This window comes from Danio aesculapii, chromosome 24, assembly GCF_903798145.1.
Source record: "Danio aesculapii chromosome 24, fDanAes4.1, whole genome shotgun sequence".
Classification (NCBI taxonomy): domain Eukaryota; kingdom Metazoa; phylum Chordata; class Actinopteri; order Cypriniformes; family Danionidae; genus Danio; species Danio aesculapii.
Window position 1 is genome coordinate 15,644,393 of NC_079458.1, and position 23,440 is coordinate 15,667,832.

At 37.5% G+C, this 23,440-nt stretch overlaps 1 protein-coding gene across 3 annotated transcripts; it reads right to left on the reverse strand.

The window, feature by feature from the left end:
• Positions 1–559: 559 nt before the first annotated feature.
• tnk2a (tyrosine kinase, non-receptor, 2a) lies at positions 560–22,947 on the reverse strand. 3 transcript variants are annotated; one of them, XM_056451189.1, is made up of 17 exons: positions 22,877–22,947; positions 20,840–20,990; positions 17,784–17,952; positions 14,522–14,592; positions 13,710–13,937; positions 11,265–11,417; positions 10,405–10,682; positions 9,822–9,948; positions 9,591–9,737; positions 9,361–9,455; positions 7,871–8,065; positions 7,365–7,456; positions 7,186–7,230; positions 5,730–7,102; positions 3,983–4,078; positions 3,755–3,882; positions 560–1,519 (listed from the first exon to the last, which is right to left on the reverse strand). In XM_056451189.1, exons 3-17 carry the CDS (start codon positions 17,944–17,946, stop codon positions 1,513–1,515), a joined length of 3,198 nt encoding a protein of 1,065 aa, XP_056307164.1. In that variant the 5' UTR covers positions 17,947–17,952; positions 20,840–20,990; positions 22,877–22,947; the 3' UTR covers positions 560–1,512. The 3 variants fall into 3 exon arrangements, with proteins under 3 accessions (XP_056307164.1, XP_056307163.1, XP_056307162.1); XM_056451188.1 differs by lacking the exons at positions 20,840–20,990; positions 22,877–22,947 and adding an exon at positions 18,091–18,176 and having other exon boundaries at positions 13,710–13,916; XM_056451187.1 differs by lacking the exons at positions 20,840–20,990; positions 22,877–22,947 and adding an exon at positions 18,091–18,176.
• Positions 22,948–23,440: the final 493 nt, after the last annotated feature.

The window sequence follows — 23,440 nt, forward strand, 5'->3', positions numbered from 1 at the left end:
AGGCAACAACATGTCTTTAGAGCTCAAAACAACAAAAACTAGCAAGAAAATAAATGCATTAATATTGTACTTGCAATTATACAGTATGTTTGTTGTTTGCAGTAATCATGGCACATGAAAACTTTTTTATTTGAATATATTCCCATGCAGCTCGATGTCTGACATGAGAAAACTCAAGAAAATGGCCCAAGACGAGACTATCTGATGATCTGACAGACATGCGAAGGTAACCAACCACTGTTTCTCATATGTGTGGAAGTTTAAAGTGAGTTAAAATAGATGATACCACAGTAACAGAAGAACTATGGGTGAACTGTCAGCCGATTCGAATGTTATCACTCAATTGAATAGGCATTATCAGTGGTTATCAGCTGATAGATATGGGTCAGTAGGGGCCTTCTGTGCCTACTGGTAGTCTCAGAAGGCTATTATCATCCATCCACATGGTTAATCAGCTATAGATCACTATATTTATTTAGAATTATTTATATTATTTATTAAATTTCCCATTAATAGTATTTTATTTCTACCCCAACCCTAAACCCCACCATCACAGAAATGTAAAAACAGATCTGGATCTGGAGTTTTCTCTATTATTATAGCTGATTAACCATTTGGATGGATGATAATCGCCTTCTGACCCTACCAGTAGGCGCAGAAGGCCCCTACTGACCCATATCTATCAGCTGATAACCACTGATAAAGCCCATTCAATCAAGTGATAACATTCGAAGCGGGTGGAACTGTGCTGTCTGAGGCTCAAACTCATTTTTAATATGGTCTAAAAAGAATAAACTTATTAAAAAGCAAGTAAAAGTAGCAACAACAAGGCCTGTGATCTGCATGCAGTATTGTCAATGTGTTAGCAGATGTTTGCAAAAGGTGCAGTCAATTTGGTGAAATTTTACATACAAAAAGTCCATTGTGTGTGGTCAGTAGTGTAGCAAGGCATGTAGTAAAGCTCACACAGAAGCCACTGTCACACCAAATAACTTTCTGCTGGTCATTTACTATGAGAACCACAATTGTGAAATCTGTGTTAGATTCACTAAATGTGACTGCACCATAACGTTCTATATATATCCATTCAAAAGCTTAAGTTTCTATACATTATACCCTGCATTTACCTTAAGTAAAATACGTAATAATAATAACCATTACACTGCACTTAATAAATATTCATTAGCTGTGCTGATAAGATTCACAGATTAGTCACCACTATTCAGATCATCATTATGCCCCTGCATTAAATATACTAAATAAATAAACTACAAACATTTCCCAGGCTGAATGCTGTGAAGTCACATTTGAATCAGTGATGTACACGGTTCACACTGCTCACACTATTGTACTTCAAGTAAGTGAGGTTTTGCATTTGTGTTGCATTGATTATAAGCAGTAAAGCAATGAATATTCAAATGACCTGCTAAATATCTACTATATATCTGGTCCACAGTCGGTACGTTGGCTGCAGTGGAATGGAGATCAGCTTGGTTCTTAATCTTCCTGCCACTAGAACCTGACACAAATCAGAGAAATATCAGTGAGATTATGAACACAGGTTTGGAAAAACATTTGGGTCAGGGTGTTGCTAAGGGGAAAGAGTGCACAGGCTTTGAATCCAGGGCAAGATTTCTACAGAAGGAGCAAAAATCTGTGCACATATGACCTAGAATGCCTAGTATTTTTCAATTCACTTTTATTTGTATAGCGCTTTTACAATGTAGATTGTGTCAAAGCAGCTTCACATAGAAGATCATAGTAAATTGAAACAGTGTAGTTCAGTTTTCAGAGTTTAAGTTCAGTTTAGCTCAGTTCAGTGTGGTTTAATAACCAGGTAGAGGGCTGCATTGGGTTTGGGCTCCCGAGGACCCAACGCAAATCATGCTGGAAGTAGTGGCTTTAACTTTGCTGCAAATGAGAGTTGGCAGTCAGAAAATTCTGCAGGGCCCAGTTTTTAAAATGTAATCCAATGGGATTTTGGATCACAGATTGGATCAAATCTTGGAAATGGGTTTTTCAAAAGTAACAGAGGGATTTTTAAATTTAGATCAGACCATGTAATCCAATCTTAAATTTGATTTGGATCAAACCTGCCCTTTGGGTTATTCAAAACTTTGAACTCAGATAGGGATCTATTTTATCAAAAAAAAAAAAAAACAAGATTATTCTGATCCCATCAAAATGATGGATTTTGTTGTGATTTTTTTAACTAAATAAACCATTCATTCATTCATTCATTCATTCATTCATTCATTTATTCATTTTATTTTCAGCTTAGTGCCTTAATTAATCTGGGGCCGCCACAGCGGAATGAACCACCAACCAAATAAACCTAATAAAATAAAATAAAAGTTTTATTTTTAAGTGAATGATCACAAACCTAATGGTTACTGATGATATACTGTATAAATTCCTTCATATTTGAAGCATGTCACATTTAATGAGATATGGTAAAAAACAACAAAATAAGATCAAAGCAGTATTGTATTAGAACAAACTGAAAAATTTAAAATCTTTGTTGATTGCAGTGTTTCTGTTTCTTACCATTAAAACAAACAATGCCTGTTTGTGGTCACTGGCATTTTGTCTACCTGTTGTTCTTAGCTAAGCCAGTAGGCTAAACTGTTGCTTCCATTAAGGCTCTGGTAAATAGGATTTAGTAATCCTGAAATTTGGTATTTGGATCACAGTGATAATAGTCATAATAGTAAGATAGATCAGTTAATCCAGGATAGCAAAACATGAAATTTCCAAATCTGGACCAATTTGATCCAAATTAAATATTTTTAAAAACTGGGCCCCAGAGACCAGGGGGGGGGGGAACAGTGGGATATGTAGTGCAAAAGAAATTGAGTAAAAAACTTGTGTGCGTTTTATTTTGAGCATTCCTGTGCGACATCAGTGTGTGTGGGCCGATCTTGGAAAAAAGACGCACAAGTCTGGGACCCCGATCAGTCAGCAATTTACTTTTGGTCCACATTACTATGAAGTGAGCAATTCAAGGTCCAGTGATTACATTCATTTGTCTGTAAAATTGCCTACTTTTTTTTGTAATTTATTGATTTATTTATTTTAGTAGGCTATAATGTATTTTAAAGTTTGCAATGTCCTGTGAAGCAAGTTAGCCTATTGTATGAGAAAATGAGATTTTTGAAAAATTCTATTTATTTTATTTATTTATTTATTTTTATAGCCTATTTCAAGAGTTCACACTTAGATATTGTTTGATAATAATAGGTTTGGCATGCTGTCCCAGGAAAGGTCTATTGTGGAGTGATCTATTGTGCAGTCTATTTTAGTTCCTTAAAATAGCAACGGGCCAGCAATGCGCCTTAACACACCTCCTTTTTAGACCAAAACGCCTATGGGCGCACATATGAGTGCAAATGCATTTGCTATTTAAACAGCGTAGTGCAAAACGTCAAAACGACACTTGCATCAAGCTGAAACTAGCAAATAACTATTGCGATGCGCCTTGCGCCGCATTGCGCCGGGTGTATGATAGGGCCCTTCATCTCATTGTTATTCTGGATGTTTACTTGAATGAATATTTAGTCCAAGTATTTGTGTATATTTTTCAAAAGCTCTGAGAGAAAGGCGATTGGCAGTGGGCGGTCCCGGACAGAAATGTAGTGGGAATGGGTAGATGCTGGTATGGAAAAAAAACTGCACATTGCTCTAGGGTTGAAAAAATGGTGAAAGAATTTTGATTTTGGGCACAACTATCCTATTTTCTGCAATCAATTAGTACCTATGCCTGGATGGACCATAGGAATCCAGCATTTGGGTGCTAGCCTGTTCCAGATTCCAGCCACATCTCTGCAGAGTTTCCATGCATTCAGGCCGAGTCTTCAAACCCAGTCGGAATAACTGCTCTACCTATATCAGGAAACAGTTGTGTGTGTGTGTGAATATTTCAAATATGTTTCATCATCCACAAGTGCCTCTCTTTTTTGTGTCTGCAATGATGCACCAATACCTTTAGATACTTCACCGCCTCCTGAGCATTCCAGTTGTGTGCCTGCAAGGCTGTTTGACACTCCTCTACAGTCACCCCATGTACTGCTTCCTGTACCTAAAACAACCAATTAGCCATTTCAGAATACTATGACATCATTAAGTGGCAAATAATTTGAATATCTGATAGGGATGGGTAATATGGGCTTAAATTATATCACAATATTTTCTGGTATTTCTTGCGATTTGTTGATGACAATTCATGTGTATCAATTGAGAGACACAACAAGTCTTGTATCTTTTGAGCAGTGGTCTCAAACTGAATTGCTAGAGGGCTGCAGCTCTGCATAGTTTAGCTCCAACCACGTCCAACTCACACCTGCTTAATAGTCTCTAGTAGTCTTGAACACCTTGATTAGTTGAATCAGCGGTGTTTGATTAGAGTCAGAGCAGAACTGTGCAGAGCTGCGGCCCTCCAGGAATCGAGTTTGAGACCTATGCCTTGGAGCAAAGTATTAATTTTCATTTTTATATTTATATTTTAAAACAATTGTTACATTTTCACTGAAGCAGCTGGTTAAGCTTTTCAGGGTCATATAAAATAAACAAGCAGATGTGCTGAACCAGGTTAGAAATAAACTTTTCATGGCAGTGGGCAGAATTCAAGACCTAAAGAATACATTGAAATGTTATTTCATTCATACTAGACACTAGAGGGCACCGACACGCTTAATCTCCACAAATATGTTGGTGAAGAATATATGTCAGTCCTGTCAGCTATCACTGCGGGACTACAGAAATGGATAAATGAATCAGACTTGTTCTTCAAGTCATCCTGGGTGTTTAATAAGCATTAAGATGTATAATGCCGATGCTAGTCTTTATCACTGTATTAAAAACTATGAAATAGTATGGTTTCTTCTTCATTCTGTAATATTAAATCATGTCTGGTCACAAAAATTATTTCAAACATTGGAAAGGTGTTATGAAGTGAATTTAGTATAAAATATGCCAGTAAATATCTTTTATGTCAACAGGCTCAAACACGCAAAACTATCACACATGTTCTACTATAATAATAGTAAAGCCTGGTATACTTCTGCGTTGAGTGAACACCGTGACCCACGGCGCATGCCTTGCGTCTTGCCCTGTATTTTTACTTCTGCATGCTGTTTGTGTTGCTCTTCAATAACACTTCCAAATCGCTAGCTGGCAGTAGGTTTTTATGTTCATCTGTGTTGCCTTTTTTCGCAGGTATTTTGTTTTTTCTGAACTCTACCATAATGTACAAGAGGCTCAAACTCGCTCATTTTAAGGGCAGGGACCGGCGGACGTGCTACAAATTCAACCATAAGGTAAACACAAAACTTTCCACCTGGAGCTCCTTCACAGGACTTGACACTTGTAAATGCTCGCTCCAAAGGGTTCGCATGGCTCCCTGTCCTGCCCACTCTCGTCAGTGCTACCAAGCTGACCAATCACAGAGCTTGCGCTACGCATCGTTGCGGCATGTAGTTACAATTTTTGAGAGGTGCACGTCAGCGTCGGCCACGGCAAGGGCTATGCGACCATGCGAAGGCTGTGCCGGAGTATACGTGTGCGCTTGCCGCAGAAGTATAAATCAATCTTTACTCGGTCATTGCACAGACCAGTTATAGTTTTGATCCTAATTATTATGATAAGTAATACATTTTTGTTGTGGTTTCAATTGTATACTGCAAACAATATGATGAATACCCATCCCTTGTGTCTGGTAACAGATTGCTCACTTGTTGCAGCGTGACACGGTTGTAGGAACCTGCTTGAGAGCTGCTTGGCCAAGCCAGACTGTTAGAGGTCCCACTGTTACTGGTGTGGCTGGGGGAAGCATTGGATTTGTTGCCTTGCTGCTGAACCATGGGTCTCACAGTAGCCGTATTTGTAGTCCTTTTCTCATCATTTCCCTCTGAATTAAAGAACTTCTCATACTTGTCCAGGTATGCCGGTTTCTCGGGTAGCAAGTAGTAATGAGTGCTGCTGGCCTTTACACCACCGTAAACGATTGGCAGGATGCAAGGACTCTTGGCTGGATTTTGGCTCACTTCAGTAGATCCGTATTGAGAACTTGTAGTGGTGGATGTGGAAGATGTAGTGGAGGAGCTGGATGGTGCCGAAGAATATGACGATGGAGACAAGCAGGAGCCCAATGATCCAACACAGCACAGGCTGGATCTTTGTTGAGGAGAGCCACTTTGAGGCACCATAGGACTTGGTGCCCGAGAATTGGGCTGAGATAGAGCATGATCCCGTGGGGGTATTTGAGGTGGACAACGGCTCCCATCTTCATGGTCTCCAAGGGAAACTGACAGTCTGCTGCCATATATTCCTGTCCTCTTTGAAGGCCGCATAGGTGGAATAGGAATTCTTGGAGGGATCTGAGGCTTGTCCTCATAAGAGGATGGAAGGATTATCTGACGGTGTGGGGTGAGAACTGAAGGAGTCGGGAGGGGTGAAGAAGGTAGAGAACGTCCACTTGGAGGGACCCGAAGCTTTACCATCACCTCCCTTTGCAGTTCCTTGAAGATATCTGCTGATTGTGAAAACGAGTGGGATTCCTCAGGACGCTTTGATGGAAGAAAGAGGTTGTCCTCCACGTTCCGTATACCATCCGTATTAATGTCTTCTTCTGACGGGGTCTGTTCATATACAGCATCTTCCTGAGCTGCAGATGCATTTATGGAGCTCACTTCCATGTCTTCCTGCTCTGCACACTCAACAGCCACCTCATCATATGCCGGAAGAGGAGGCAGGGGCCGCATGTCCCAGTCCACCACTGGAGTAGGGTGCATGGGGTTGGGCAAGGCTTGATTGGGGCTCTGGGGTGGTGCCATATCCAAGATGGAGGCGGCATAGGACAATGGTGGTTTCGCTGTGCTAGGATTGGGAATCTCGGTAATAGGAGAGGGCGATGTTGAGCTGAAACTATCATCCCCAAAGTCAATAAGTGAGACTTCACAAAGGCGGTCACTCGGACTAGTGCTTTCCCAAGGGCGAAGGCGTAAACCCAGGTATGTAGGAGTCTTAAGTGAGAGCTTCTTCACACCTGTCACTATCAGATCATCATCGTCATCATCATCATCCAGTACAGAGTCATAAAATGGTTCTGTGAATAAGACATTGGGCAACATTTTAGGAAAATTGTTCTTGTCATGCAGTGATTCACAAAAGAATAGAAACTGATCTTACTCTTAAGAAGAACTGCTGGTTTAGGAGGTCTAGGAGGAGGTTGTTCTGATGTAAACGTTAAAGTAGGTAAAGATCAGAAATAAAAGATAGTAACAGAGAGAATGACTTTGAAGAACAGAATAAATCGGAAGAAGAGTGTCTGAAGAAGTCCAGCTCAAAAACTTCAAGTACTTGCTTACTTTTAGCACGGTTTGGTAGCTTAGTGGGCTTGGCTGTCTTTGAATCCATCCCAAGAACATCTGGAGGATCCATGGGATTACCAAGGTACAGACTGCACACAAAGCACAAGAGGTAAATAATTTACATATTTATATATATATATATATATATATATAGATACATACATACATACATACATACATACATACATACATACATACATACATACATACATACATACATACATACATACATACATACATACATATATATATATATATATATATATATATATATATATATATATATATATATATATATATATATATATATAATTTCTAGAATACTAGAAATATCCTATTTTGCAATGGACAGCCTTAGAATACAGAGTTGTGTCGGACAACTGTGTTGTGTAGGACAACAGAGTAAAAAATTGTGGAGAACTATTGGTTTAGAACAATACACTTCTTCCACAAAAATACATTAGGCCTTCTAGCAAAATATGTGTATGATCAATGCATCTTACTCATCAATCTTATCAGGGGCACCCCAGCTACGGTGTGGGTCTGTGTCTCCATGGCCCGTGTGGATGAAGCTGTGCTTGAGAGGTCGGCTGATGTCCTGAGCAGACAGACCAGCCACAGAGGTCACTACATTCCTGGGGAACTGTCCCACCTTCATGGTCTGTCTGTTCTGACCCCTCCACCAGTAGTTCTCTGCTCTGCAGAACAGAAAATAGGCTTTAATAATAGTGCAAACATTTATAGGACATGTTGTAAAGATTGATAGATTGTGCTGTTCTGTTTTTATACCCCCTCGCTTACATATAAAGGCACTCATAACTCATTAACACAAATGTCTAATCAGCCAATGACATGGCAGCAACTCAATGAATTTAAGCATATAGACATGAGCAAGAAAATCTGCTGAAGATCAAAGCAAGCCTCAGAAAGGAGACGAAAGGTGATTTTAGTGACTCTGAACATCATTGTTGTTGGTGCCAGACAGTATTTGAGTATTTCAAAAACTAATGAAGTACTCTGATTATCACAACCCAGGTTCATTCTGAAAACGTACCGCTATATACATTTCTGGAGAGCACTAAATACATCCCAGGAGCTACGTTTTTTTTGCAGTTTTTGTTTTCACGAATCCACCAGAAGCCGCTGTGTATGATTTCTGAGATATCACAATTCTCTCGCGAGTGCCATTCGTGCCTGCTGTTCTCGTGTAAATCCACCTTTAGGTCGACTGAATGAATGACTGACTGACAGACCGATCACCTGACCCAAAAGCACCGAATGACCCGTCCACCCACTTCTCTAAACCCAACCAACCGTTTTCAAAAGCAATTCAGAAAAAAAAGTCCTCGCCTTATTTTTACCACATTCTCACCCTGTTATTTACTTGTTTATTTTATTTTTGGCTGCTGTTTTTTTCTTACTTTCTGGAACTGTTTTTTGCCAGACTCGAACCCTGTCGTCATGGTCAACTCCTTTCTGCATCTCAAGTCCGCCGATGTATATGGCGAACTAACTGGACAAACTGGTAACAGCGGAAAAGGAACATCGTCATACCACCCCATATCATTTGTTTTAAAGACGAAATGCAGCTATACATACTTCTGGCTACATAATTCGCGATTTCCAGAAATGTAAATAGGGCTACGTTTTCAGAATGAGCCTATGTTGGATTTTCATGTACTGCCAACTCTAGTGTTAACAGAAATGGTCCAAAGAAGACAAAATATCCAGTGGCCATCTGTTATGTGGGCAAAATGTCTTGTTGATGTCATGAACTGGTTCGAGCTGATAGAAAGGCAACATTAACTCAAATAACCACTTGTTACAAGTGAGGCCTGTAGAAAAGCATCTCTGAACATACGGCACATATAACCTTGAAACAGATAAGCTACAGCAGCAGAACAGACACTGGTGACACCCAATCAGCAAACAACAGCAAAATGGGGCTACTAATTACATGGGCACGCCTGATATACACAAAAAATGTCCTTACCTGCCCTCAATGATGGTGATGATGTCATTGGCATGAATTTTAAGTTTGTCTGGCTCATCAAAGTCCTGCAGTGCCCTCATATCTGTTGGCATTGTCTGTAAGCAAATTAGACATTAATTAAAATCCAATAATTATTTTGACTGTCTGGTGTATGTGCAATACATTTATTAATACAAAGACATTTTAATCAATATAACTGCTCTCTGATGTTATTATTAGCACTACCATACCTCCACAAGGAAGTCCCTGAGGGACACAAATGTTGGCCTGTCCTCAGGTTTAGGTGACCAGCACTGTAGCATGACGTTATAAATGTCCTGAGGACAGTCCTCTGGTTTGATAAGCCTTTCTCCCTCTCTATCGATCTTATGCAGAATCTATACAGAAGAGCACATGGACAAATGTCACAACTTTAATTACAGAAAAATATGTTTAAGATCAGGCACTGTATGTGCATGTACCTGACTACCATTGAGTCCAACCCATGGTTCCTGCCCGTGAGTGAACATTTCCCACAATGTTACTCCAAACATCCAGGTATCACTGGCATGGGAGAAGGTACGAGTCTTAAGGCTCTCTGGAGCACACCTGCATAGACCACAGCATATATCAACACACAGTAGTTTAGGGGAATTAATACAAATTAGACAGTGATAAATATTTCTTGGGCGATGCGGTGGCGCAGTGGGTAGCATGTTTGCCTCACAGCAAGAAGGTTGCTGGTTCGAGCCTCGGCTGGGTCAGTTGGCATTTCTGTGTGGAGTTTGCATGTTCTCCCTGTGTTGGCGTGGGTTTCCTCCGGGTGCTCCGGTTTCCCCAACAAGTCCAAAGACATGTAGTATAGGTGAATTGGGTATGCTAAAATTGACCGTAGCGTGAGTGTGTGGATGTTTCCCGGTGATGGGTTGCAGCTGGAAGTTAAAAAAAATGTGTAAAATATGTGCTGGATAAGTTGCGGTTCATTCCACTGTGGCAACCCCAGGTTAATAAAGGGACTAAGCTGAAAAGAAAATGAATGAATAAATGATAAATATCTCTTCTCACCATGCAAAAGGGACTTTGTGATGCTCCTGCATTACATAATGATCATCATTTTTAGGCAAGGCCCTCATCAGGCCGAAGTCACCGATCTTGATGAGGTCGTTGGAGGCTAAAAGGATGTTGCGTGCAGCCAAGTCTCTGTGAATGAAGCGTCGAGACTCCAGGTATGCCATCCCACAGGCAATCTGAACAGTGTAGTGGCACAGCACCGATATCAGTATATGACCCTGACGTTTCCTCAGGCGGTCCAACAGAGAACCCAATGGAGCAAGTTCTGTCACCTGAAATGCAAAAAATTACAGACTAAATGATTTGAAAGGAACAGAAATCATCTACATTAATATGCTAGAAATTCTGATATCCTCACAAAGACTGCATTTATCTAAAATATAGTAAAAACAGTGATATTGTATTACTAATATTGTACATAATACAATAGTATTGTGAAATAGTTTTACAATTTTAAATATTAATACATATTAAAAATAAGCTAAAGGTTTAGTAGACATTACTCCATTATTCAATGTCACATGACCCTGTGATGCAGAGAAAAGTATTACAAAACATTACTAAAGCTGAGAAAATAAATATCCTTACACTCATTTTACAAACATTTGAACTGATCAAATGCAGTTATTTACACAAAAAATGTCCTAAAATAAAAGTAACAGAAACTATATAGACACATAAAAACATCCCAAGTGTGACAAAGACAAATAAAACTATTCAAACTTTACATTAAACATAATAGATTCAGTCAATATTACCAATCAAAATACTACTAATAAATAAAAGTAAGTTGTTAAAGAACATATGTGTTTTTGAAGACACAGAATGGCCTTCTAGTGCTACTTGGTCCTCACCATCTTCATGGGGTGTGTGAGAACGCATCCATACAGACGGATGAGATTGTGGTGGTTCAAGGAGTGCATGGCATTGACCTCTCGTATGAAGTCATCTAGACCTTCACCCTGGTCCAACAGGTCTGTCTTCAGGCACTTCACAGCCACGCTCAGCTACAGCACAGGAAGAAACACTATGCTTTACCTTATTTTGTAAATGGATTACAGATGTCAAGTTCCATGAATCAATGATGGATAATTTAATGGAACCATTTAATGATCAAATGCAATGATTAATGTGGTCGTTTAGGATAGCAAAAATGATTTTCTTGTCTTGTTTATAGTTAAAATATCTTAAAATTGTTAAATCAAGAATCATTTTCTAGACAATTTTGAAAACAAAACAGTATTTTATACTTAAGTCAGTGTAAGAGCCATATTTCCTAGTTTATTGTTCAAGGTAATTATAATATATATATATATTTTTTCATACTGTATAACATGTCTTTGTTGATTTGTATGTCTATATACTTTTAGTTCAAGTTACTTTTTCTACTGCGTATGTGTGTATGCATGATTTGTGGCACACGTGTTAGTGTGATGTGCAGGATTTGGAGAGCACAAGCTTTTGATTGGAGTCAGAATTCGTCAAACTGGAATAAACAAGTTGTAATGAGTGGACTCTGACGAAATTGACACGTGTGGATGTCTGATGTAAAAATAAATGAAGATACAGAGAATTGGATGGACTCTTGGTGTCGTGATCAAGCTAAAGAGCACTAATACATGTCAAAACTTGTGAAATAATCATAAAGCTACATGTTCCCTACATGTAAATATTAGATGAGTTTTCCTTAAAATATATAAAATAATATATAATAATAATCTTCCAATCGGGTGAGTAAAATAATCTTATTTTTGGTTTGAAATATGACTACTTATTTCATTTCAGATTACTTAGTTTGTTTTAAGGACAAACTCCTTTATTTTTGACAACCTGTTTCTGATAACAAAACATTTATTTTGTGTCTAGAAAATGCTTTTTGGTTTAATCATTTTTAGACATTTGAACTACAAACAAGACAAAAAAATAGTAAGAAAAGAGAAACAATGTTGTAGTGTACACATTAAAAATGGTCCATTTATGCGCCCAAATGAGCGAATAGCAGACAGTAGAATACTGTGCATATTAAAGTCTGTGAATCAGAAGTTGCTGCAGACATTTATTTCAGTATGATGATGTATTTCCAACTGAAACTGAATATGAAGTAGGGGAGCGGCTTTATTTTTTAATTCTCTTTTCATTTAATTACTCACAGCGAATAACGGGTAGAGGGGCGTGGCTTAGCATGTTTCGCATAATGCCGAGTTCAGACTGCACAATTTTTCAAGTAGTCCTGTCCCAGGTTTTTTTTACACTGGGGTAGCGTTTCGTCGCTGCTGTGTTTACACTGTAAGATGGATCGGCGCCTGGGGGATTCACATTGCATGACTTTACAATAGAAAGAAATTGTCGACAACTTTGTCTCGGTCCGCAAACAAATTTCCACTTTTTTTTCCCTCCATTTCTTGGGTCCAAATTAACTGAAAATAAGCCCTTTTAGTTTCTCCCTCAACCTCGCGCTGGCCTGCAGATACCCACACTAGTGGATGCTGCTCTGTCATTGGCTGTAGGTAATCGCCAATGTTATTTTCACTCAGAACACATTTCACACGGCATGATTTTGAATCGCAGACAAGTCCAGATATTTAGCATGCCAAATACCTCACGGGTGTCTGCTACCCATCTGCGATTCTCTCAGATTGCATCTTTGATAGTTCCCACTGTGTGATTGTTACTGATGTGAATGAGCACCGATTTGCCAGGGATTTCGGGCATTTGACGGCTATATCTCAAAACCTGTAGGCGAGCCAAAATTGGGCTAAAATCATGCAGTCTGATCTTGGCATAAACTGTCAAAGTGACATCATCAGAGAATGACTTCCATTATTAATATTGATTTCATGTGAACTTCGAGGAAAACCTGGAGAATGTGAAAGGATAGCACTTGAATGTTCATAACATAATAAAGGATTGTGTAATTTAGTTATTAGCCCATTTGATCTGTTTTTATGTTCCTCACATGGATACATTTTAATTAATTTTCTTTCGGCTTAGCCTCTGATTTATCAGAGGTCGCCACAGCGGAATGAACCACCAACTATTCTGGCATATGATTTACACAATGGATGCCCTTCCAGCCGCAACCCAGTACTGTGATGGATGCATTTACATAAACAAAAGATAAAACGGATTTAAAAAAAATAGCATTTCTCTAAGGGTAAATATTATATCACAAAAAATATTACCGTAATACTCAACAACAGTCTCACATATCGCATATTTTCCTAGTGCGGCTCAGATTAAAATCTTTGACATCCCTACTATCCTCATTACTACTGCTGTGTATTTCCATTCCTTCTTACCACTCTTCCAGAGGGGGCCTGCCATTCTCCACGCTTCACCACTCCGAAGGATCCGTCACCCAGTTTTTCATAGAGGGTGAGGTCTCGTTCGCTGATGAGGCAGGTGAGATCTGTCGGCTGGCCGTCTGGTGGAGCTGATGAAGGGGACGAGCTACGGAAAACCTCTGGAGTCTGGGAATCGGAGTCAGGGCGCTTCCCGGTGAACACCTGCTGACCCAAACACAGAGACTACGGCTGAGGGTGATTCCACCTGCCTCTGCTTTACAGATACACCAGATCCTTATACACCCAAATACGGTATCCTTAAACTGATAATCAATACGAAACTTAAATTCAGTTGGAAATTGTTTTGCATTGATATACTGATTATAATAAACATCCAGATGCCATCAACTATGCTGAAAGCGGTGTTTTGATGAACATGTAAATATTTTGTGAACACTTTTCTCTCAGTATTAAAATAAAAACTGAGGAAAACAGCAAATTGACACTGTTATGATAGTTTGATCATGAAGTATATTTGGACTATAGACTAATATATACGACTTTAGCTTTCCATGCATGTCACAGAGAGTGTGTTTACATGCATGTTCTTAACCCACCTATACTTTACCTAAAGAGAACGTTCATCCAAAAATTTAAGCTTGAACTATCCCTTCAGTAATTAGACAATACACCTTGTCATGTAAATGTGTTAACCCATTTTATTATTTGACTAACACGTCTTTACTGCAGATTCAAGAATCACTTTAATGCAAATGCTTTCTTGACACTTTCTTGAAAGGACATCTTTTTCAGGATGTGTACCATACCTTGCTCATCCACGACTTCCGTTTGCACATTGCCCTTCTTCTTTTGACTGCCTCCCACAGCCGCCTTTGACCTGAAATAATATAATAAATCAATTAGAAATATTATATTACAGCTCTAGAAAATAATTATTTATGCAATGACACGAGTATGACCTAGGTATTATAATGTTAAGGACATGCCCTGTGTCCTCATAATTCAAAATGCTTTAATGAGATATATACTAGGGTCTTTTGGCATTGAAGATTTGTCACAGGTTTCTGGTAAGGGTTCAGTTTAGGGTTGGGTAAGAGGATATAATGAGCAGTGTTTACAGTGTAAAATACATTACGCCTATTTTACATTCTCATAAACAACCAAAACCCTTGTGTACTGTTCAAATTGACTACCCCTTCGTTATGTTTGTGGCTGTTTTTGCCCCATTGACTTCCATTACAATGACATTTTTTGATGGCAAAACCATGACACCAAATAATCATGTTTTCTTAATTGTTGCTGTTTTCCCTGTTGGGAAAAGGTAAAACTTTTCATTTTTACTTTTGATCATTAGTTGGCAGCATTAACCCTTTAGATAGGCTTGTACAAAAAAGTGTCTAACTTTTATATGGAGTTCTATGGAGTAAAACATCAAATTATAGTGTGTATGTGCATGTGTGTGTGTAAATACACTTACTATGTTCTGAGAGCGGAGCTACATATTTTGTATTTACTCAAACATATCAAGGTACGTATCAAGGTTTCTCTCACACTCGCACACACACACACACACACACACACACACACACACACACACACACACACACACACACACACACACACACACACACACACACACACACACACACACACACTATACTTAATATAACCATATCATTTTTATCCAGAAACAAAGCTTTTTTTGAACTATTTTTTTTTTTATCGACAGTAAAAATTAGTATATATATTTTTCCCAACAGGGAAAACCACCAACAATCAAGAATGCATGATTATATGTAGGGTTGCACGAATCACGATACTATTAACGATACTATACCAGCTGAAGCATCATGATACCAAGTAGTATTGCAATACTGTAATTCATAACTCAAATCTATGAAATAAAGAAAATTGTCAGAAATACTTTATTTTATATGTTATAATAGGCCTACTTGAATTAAATTCATAATTACCTTATTATTGAAAAAAGTATTATTTGCATGTCACTTCACCTACAATGTATTCACTCCTTTTGTTTATTTTGTGGATAACTGACCAGCAAAAAACACATTAAAATAAGGATACAAATTACACCAAAAAAATTGTTACAGGAAAAAGCTTTATTCCAAGAAAATTAGGCTACATGAAGTGATCAAATTTTTTTTTTTTTTTTACGTTTCCTGTTGCTATTTTGGCTTTTTCCTCTATTGTTTTTTTTTTCAGTCTCATCAGGTAAGAATCCAAAATAATTCAAAATTTCACTTTGTGAGTCGTTCTTACTAACTAAACCATACACTGTAAAAAATGCAGGGTTCCACACAATTCATTCATGTTGTCCCAACACAAATCGAGACTTTTAACAAATTTATGTGAATTGAACACATAAAAATTAAGTTGTCCCAACAAAATATTAAGAATTGTGTTGTTTCAGCTCATTTTAATTAAGCAGTTTGAACAAGTAAAAAAATATTTTTTGAGTGTATTGACAGGAACAGAAATGAACTGATTCAGATTGGAACTACTGGATAGGCTACCCTAAAAGGCAAGAATTCTACACAGTTTTAAAGGGCTCCACAGACTATTAAAATGAAACAGTTTGTTGCACAAACGTGTGAGGATTTTAGAGACTTTTCCACATGCAACATTATGTATTGTAGATAGACCGTTAATGACGATTACTAATATTTACAAACTACAGTGGCACCGCCAGTATTTTGGAGTCATAGTATTACGATTATTACCGGTAAACATTGCAACCCTTTTTATATGGTGTCATTGATTTGCAATCAAAAAATGTCATTATAATGAAAGTCAATAGGTCAACAGCCACCAACATAACGAACGGGATGTAAATTTGCCCAGAGTGTATCGTTTAATTTTTTTTACTTTCAAAGCATTTTCCCAAAATACAGTTGAAATCAGAATTATTAGCCCCCCTTTGATTTTTTTTCTTTTTAAATATTTCCCAAATGATGTTTAACCGAGCAAGGAAATTTTCACAGTATGTCTGATAATATTTTTTTCTTCTGGAGAAAGTCTTATTTGTTTTATTTTGGCTAAAATATAAGCAGTTCTTAATTTTTTTAAAAACATTTTAAGGTCAAAATTATTAGCCCCTTTAAGATATATATTTTTTCGATAGTCTACAGAACAAACCATCATTATACAATAACTTGCCTAATTACCCTAACCTGCCTAGTTAACATAATTAACCTAGTTAAGCCTTTAAATGTCACTTTAATCTGTATAAAAGTGTCTTGAAAAATGTCTAGTAAAATATTATTTACTGTCATCATGGCAAAGATAAAATAAATCAGTTATTAGAAATGAGTTATTAAAACTATTATGTTTAGAACTGTATTGAAAAAAAATCTTCTCTCTGTTAAACAGAAATTGGGGAAAAAATAAGCAGGGGGGCTAATAATTCTGACTTCAACTGTATGTGTCAAAATAAGATTTGTTACCAAAATTCATTTCATTTGCTGAAACACAGAAAAGGATGTGGCCAAGTTAAGACTCCAAATCACCCCAGAGTGGATAAAAACATAACGAACAGCACACAAGGGTTAAATGTATGTGTGTGAGTGTGTTTGTAAAATTTGAATTATTTTTCTTCCATCATTTATGGTCACAAAATATATTTTCTTATTACCCATTTACATTTTTTGCAATAAATCCTCTAAATAATAATAATAATAGTATTTATTTGAATATTATAATAATATTCTTTAAACTTTAAACACATCAGTGGTTTCTAAAATTAATTTATAAAAGACAAATGAACATATTACTCTAAAGATATTATTATTATTATTATTATTATTATTATTATTATAATATATAATATTAATAATTTCCTATTATTAATAGCAACTCCAGATAACTGAATATAAATCATCGATATTTTTCCAGAACTTTATATTACATATTATATAGAGCGCATTCAAAATAAATAAATGAAAACTGAAATAATTGTGCTGAAAAAATCATAAAAAATTATATTTCATTAAAAAAAAAGTAATATTTACATAAAAAAATTCTTCTTAGGCACTTGCTAGCCATGCTCACCTGGTCGGCCCATGCCAATCTTTTCGAGGTCCTCGGTTTTGACATAGTCAAAGTGTGAGAGACGTGTGACATTGAGCTCATCACGGATACGCTGGAAATACTGCTGAAGCTGCACATCTGTGAGCAGCTCCAAGAGCCACTCTGTACCTTCATCAGACTGCATGTCCGGCTGCACACACACATAACACAACATAACACATCTTTACTGTTTAAAGCATAAACAATCTTATTTTCCTCAACATATTCAGATAAGGCAAGCAAGACAAAATACAGAATTTTCTGTGTAGAGAAAACACTCATCCTTTACCTCGTCTTTTACATTATAGTGCCGTTGGTAATCTGAGAGAGCCGCCATTTCTACATGGAAAGCAATGCGTTCAGGGAGTGTGTGTGAAACGCACTCCCTCGGGGTGTGTCCTGTTTTCACAGTAAACTGTGGAGCGTCTCCTCTAATCTGCGAGATATATTTGTCAGATTCTTCTTCCTTCCCATCAGAAGCTCTCTTCTGAAGTCAAGAATGGAGTGTGTAATCTGATTCCTCGCCAAAACAATAGTTGCAGTCTCATGTGAAACTGTGTCTTCTGTTGCAAAACCTCTGCCCAGCCTCCAGAGAATTAGTGTGAAAGATTATTCCTGCCCTACTGGATGAACGAATCAGTGCAAACAGTGCCTTCAATCCAGTTAATTGCAGTCCTGTCCTGTCATCCAAACATGTCAGCATCCATCCTCAGTCTAAGTCAAATGAATAAAAAAGTCACAGCTTGTTAGCGGTAAGGAATTTCCATCTATTATACGCGTTTTTTTTTTTTTTTTCCAGAAGCAGCATCTTTCTTTCTCTTGCTGAGTCACTGCGAGCTGCAGTATGAGTGCGGCAGACCTCAAAATGCAATGCTTAAAAGCAGTATTGCTGTATAATACGCAATGTGCTTTAAGTGCTAGTCACACTCATTGGTTTTAAAATTTTTATGATGTCTTTACATAGATTAAATATTTTTTACACAGTACAAACTGTATATTCTATTCTCTATCCCCAAGCCTAACAGAAAACCAGCAGTTTTACATATTTAAAATAATTAACTCTGTATTGTTTATGAGTTGTTTTCCTTATGGGGACCAAAGAAATGTTCCCACAACGTTAAAAACTATTGGTCCCCACAATGTGAGGAATAGCAGGACCACACACACAATGTAATGTAAGCGTTAGATTGATATCAATGTCAATGACATTGCACTAATCAGATTGACCTTCTGGTTTTATTTGTGGCCATTGACAGGAAATTAACGAAATGAGAAGTCAGATTTAAACTTTTCATCTGTTTTCTTCAAAAATAAATACATCTATTTTATAGCCCACTCGTCCTATAATCTCAATCAATAATGAAAACATATGCTATAAAATATATATAATTTTTTATAATTTTTTATTTTTGCCTTACTCCAAGCTCAAAAGCTAAGCTATGTTTATGGTCAAAACATAAAAATTCTTCTTTTCTGGAAGCACTTAGCCCCAAGTAAAAAAACTCAAAGAAAAAAATATAAGCTACAGTAGAGATGGGAGGGATTATTATTTATCTCTCCCATCTCTACTGTAGCTTATATTGTGCCAACAAAATCCCAAACTGTGCACATCCAGCAACATACAGGGATGCAATTTCAGTCCCCTGAATGACTGTGGCATGATCAGCCTTTTTGTATGATTATTTGCATGTTCATTTTACTTGGCTTAGTCTTTACAGATATTTCAGGGGTTGCCACAGTGGAATGAACCACCAACTATTCCATAATATATTTTTCCTGCAGATGCCCTTCAAGCTGTATTCCAGCTGGATGGATGGATGGACAGACTCATACACTAATGTGTAAATAGCTAGATAGTTTATGGATACTTACAAATTAAAATACCATTTATAGATGGATAGATGGATGGATGGACGGAAAGACAGATGGACAGACTTATTCACTAACGTGTAGATAGCTAGACAGATGATGGATACTTATAGATTAAAATTACTTTGATGGATGGATGGATGGACAGATTTATACACCAATGTGTAGATAGATAGATAGATAGATAGATAGATAGATAGATAGATAGATAGATAGATAGATAGATAGATAGATAGATAGATAGATAGATAGATAGATAGATAGATAGATAGATAGATAGATAGATAGATAGATAGATAGATAGATAGATAGATAGATAGATAGATATTTTATGGATTAAAATACAATAGATTCATGGATGGATGGATGGATGGATGGATGGATGGATGGATGGATGGATGGATGGATGGATGGATGGATGGATGGATGGATGGATGGATGAACAGACTTAAAGACTAGTATACTGGAGACTGATAAATAGAAGGATAGACAATGATACAGACAGACGAATGGATGGTTGATGAGAGAATTATAGACTAACATACTGCAGACTGATAGATTGATGATGTCAGAATGTCAAACCATCATTGATTCTGCTGTGCATCCATGTACATCCACTAACTGGTCTGTAAATCAGGCCATGTTGCTCCATTCACTGATGAATTATGCAGGCTCCCACACCAGTAAATGTGACAGAAACCGTGTGAGCTGTCCGAGCACTCGGAACTAAAACAGTCCACTGACGTACATAAACATATTTATCCACGCTTTCTCTGTAAACACCGTCCACAACCATCAGAAACCACCTGCCAATGTGATGGCAGCACATCGTAACTATGACGATAGCAACTAGAGCATGACTAAGTGGAGCAAACACACATGCCACATGGCATCTCTGTCCCTTCTGGAGAACCGAAACACACTGATATGAAGAAAACTCTAATATAGGACATCTATATGGGAGGCAAGGTGCAAATGTACACCTGACAAAATGTTGACGAGACACAGCATATATAGAAACAATAACCTAACACTTTGTGACCCATTTAAACAATTCAGTATATTGTGGGATATATATATATATAAGACTTTTTTTGTAGTTTAGCAATCTAATTATAGCCATTCGTGCTTATTCATCCAGCTAGTCATTCCTGGTAAAGTTGTCTTACCAAGCTTTAGGTTGTTCCTGAGGGCTTCAGAAAATGTCCACTAAATGGCGTCTGATGTCAGGGATGGTCCTCCGGTGGTCCAGTGTTTGACAGGGCCATGACAGGCACATATGAGCCAAATCACGGCTGCTTCTGGCTAGTTAACGTCAAACTGAAAAACAGATTGGGATAAATGGAGATGAGTCATTGTGGATGGATGTGAGCGTTATAACCTTGTTGCAAACACTTCTGCATATATATTTGCACATTTAGGGCATGTGTGGAAAATGATCAGTTATCAAGACTAAGGCTGAACGATAAGGCAAAAATGCAATCTCGATAATTATCTTCCATATTGAACGATAACAATATATATTTTGATATAAGTTGTTTATGTTTACAGATTTAAAAGAGTATGCAACAATGACTGAAGCCACAAAAATCAGAGGGTCCATTAAATGGCATAACATATCCTCTAATCTCTAATATCAACACTTCTAGATTCCCATTATTGCACATTTCTGCTGTGTGATTGGCTCTTAGAACGGTATAGAGTAAAACCGTGCAGCGCTTATCATTGTTATTGACATAAATAATATATAAGTATAAATAAAAAGTTTTTGACCGTTTTGAGCTGACAATTTTTATATTTTTGTCCAGCAATATAATGTATGATGTTTGCATAATTAAATGCAATTAGATACAGTATCCAAACCTGCCTTGTACCAATGGTTCAGGTTGATGGTGGTGGTGTAATGGTGTTGGGGTTATTTTCTTGGCACACTTTGGGCCCATTAGTACCAATTGAGCATCATGTCATTGCCAAAGCCTACCTGAGTATTGTTGCTGACCATGTCCATCCCTTTATGACCACAGTGTATCCATCTTCTGATGGATACTGCTAGCAGGATAACGCGCCATGTCATTAAGTGCGAATCATCTCAGACTGGTTTCTTGAACATGACAATGAGTTCACTGTACTCAAATGGCCTCCACAGTCACCAGTTCTCAATCCAACAGAGCACCTTTGGGATGTGATGGAACGGGAGATTCACATCATGGATGTGCAGCCGACATATCAGCAGCAACTGTGTGATGCTATCATTTCAATATGGACCAAAATCTCTAAAGGAATTTTTTCAGTACCTTGTTGAATCTATGCTATAAAGGATTGAGGCAGTTCTGAAGGCAAAAGGAGTCCAACCTGGTACTTGTAAAGTGTACCTAATAAAGTGGCCGATGAGTGTATATATATTTGTATATATTTTTTTAATTTTAAGATTTCTTTTGCAAAAAGAATAATTTTCATTTGGAAAAAAAATTATTCACTAATTATATCACTTTTAAACATTTTATATATATTTTAGGAAACTTTTATTTTATTTAATGTTACACTGTTCTGTGTTTTTTTTACTTAAATCCCCATCACACATCTCTGTCCACACCATATTTATGCACTTGGCAACCCCCTATAATAGGGATATTGACCTGGAGGTATAACAGTTTGTTGTTAGCGGCTGAATGATTAATGAATTACATTTTATTGAATATAATTTACGCCGTGACGTCTGCCCTGGTCTAATATTTTTCTATAGAATTATATTTCTAGTATTATTAATAGACAGTTAGCTAATATAAACCAGAACCGGTCTTAAATGAAACATTAAAACATACTGAGTTTCTCTGGAAAGCATTTATAAAACCATAAGCACGTTAGGACTGGAGTGAGCTGAGGCCCATCAATGCCGCCTAGGTAGGTAGCACGCTAGGTTTTAAAACACCGCCACCATCTTCTTTATACTCAGTCACAGAGTCGGACAGCGATAACAAGCTAATTCAAACAACCGTAGGTAACCTTTCTATATATAGACAGTTAAGTTCAATCAAGCAGGCATTATTTGCCGGTTTTATCCAACCCGAACACACGCAGGCTCTGTAGTGATGCAGTCATTATGATGGATAGCGCAAAGCAGAGGTACCTGCACTAATCCCCAACGTCCACAACCTCACCTTCAATCGCAGTTCAAAACAGAGGACGGTGTAAAACGATTTACTCACATATCAAATGGTCATTTTAAAGAGAGAATTAGCTCCTCAGCGGCTGTAATCCGTCTTCAGCCTCGGTAGAGTCAAGGATTGATCTCTCTCTTAAAGCGACAGCGCGCTTTTATACAAACGAGCGCGCGGGGGCGTCTTTATTATTATAGGAACGTCGAACTGTGGGGCTTTGTTTAAGGTAAATATAGCTAATAAAGACCAAATACAAATATGTTGCATTTGTACGTGTGAAATATGAAATTATTTTGCCAGTTAGGGATATTTAGAGGGGGCTACATGGTATGGAAAGCCATTTCTGCCATAAAACAAGGTGACTTTTTTCTGACAGTTCTCACTTTATCTTTGTTGTAGGGCTGGGCACAAAAATTTGTCAAAAACAATAAGCTTTTTAAACTTTTTTACTCTATTGATCCACGGCAGAAATGTGCAACAATGGCAATCTAAAAGTGTGTCGATATTAGAGATGTACCGATTTTTCAGCCATCGAAAATTTGTTGGCCGAAAATATGTTATGCTATTTAATGGACCCTCTAATTTGTCTTCAGTCATTGTTGGGATACTCAG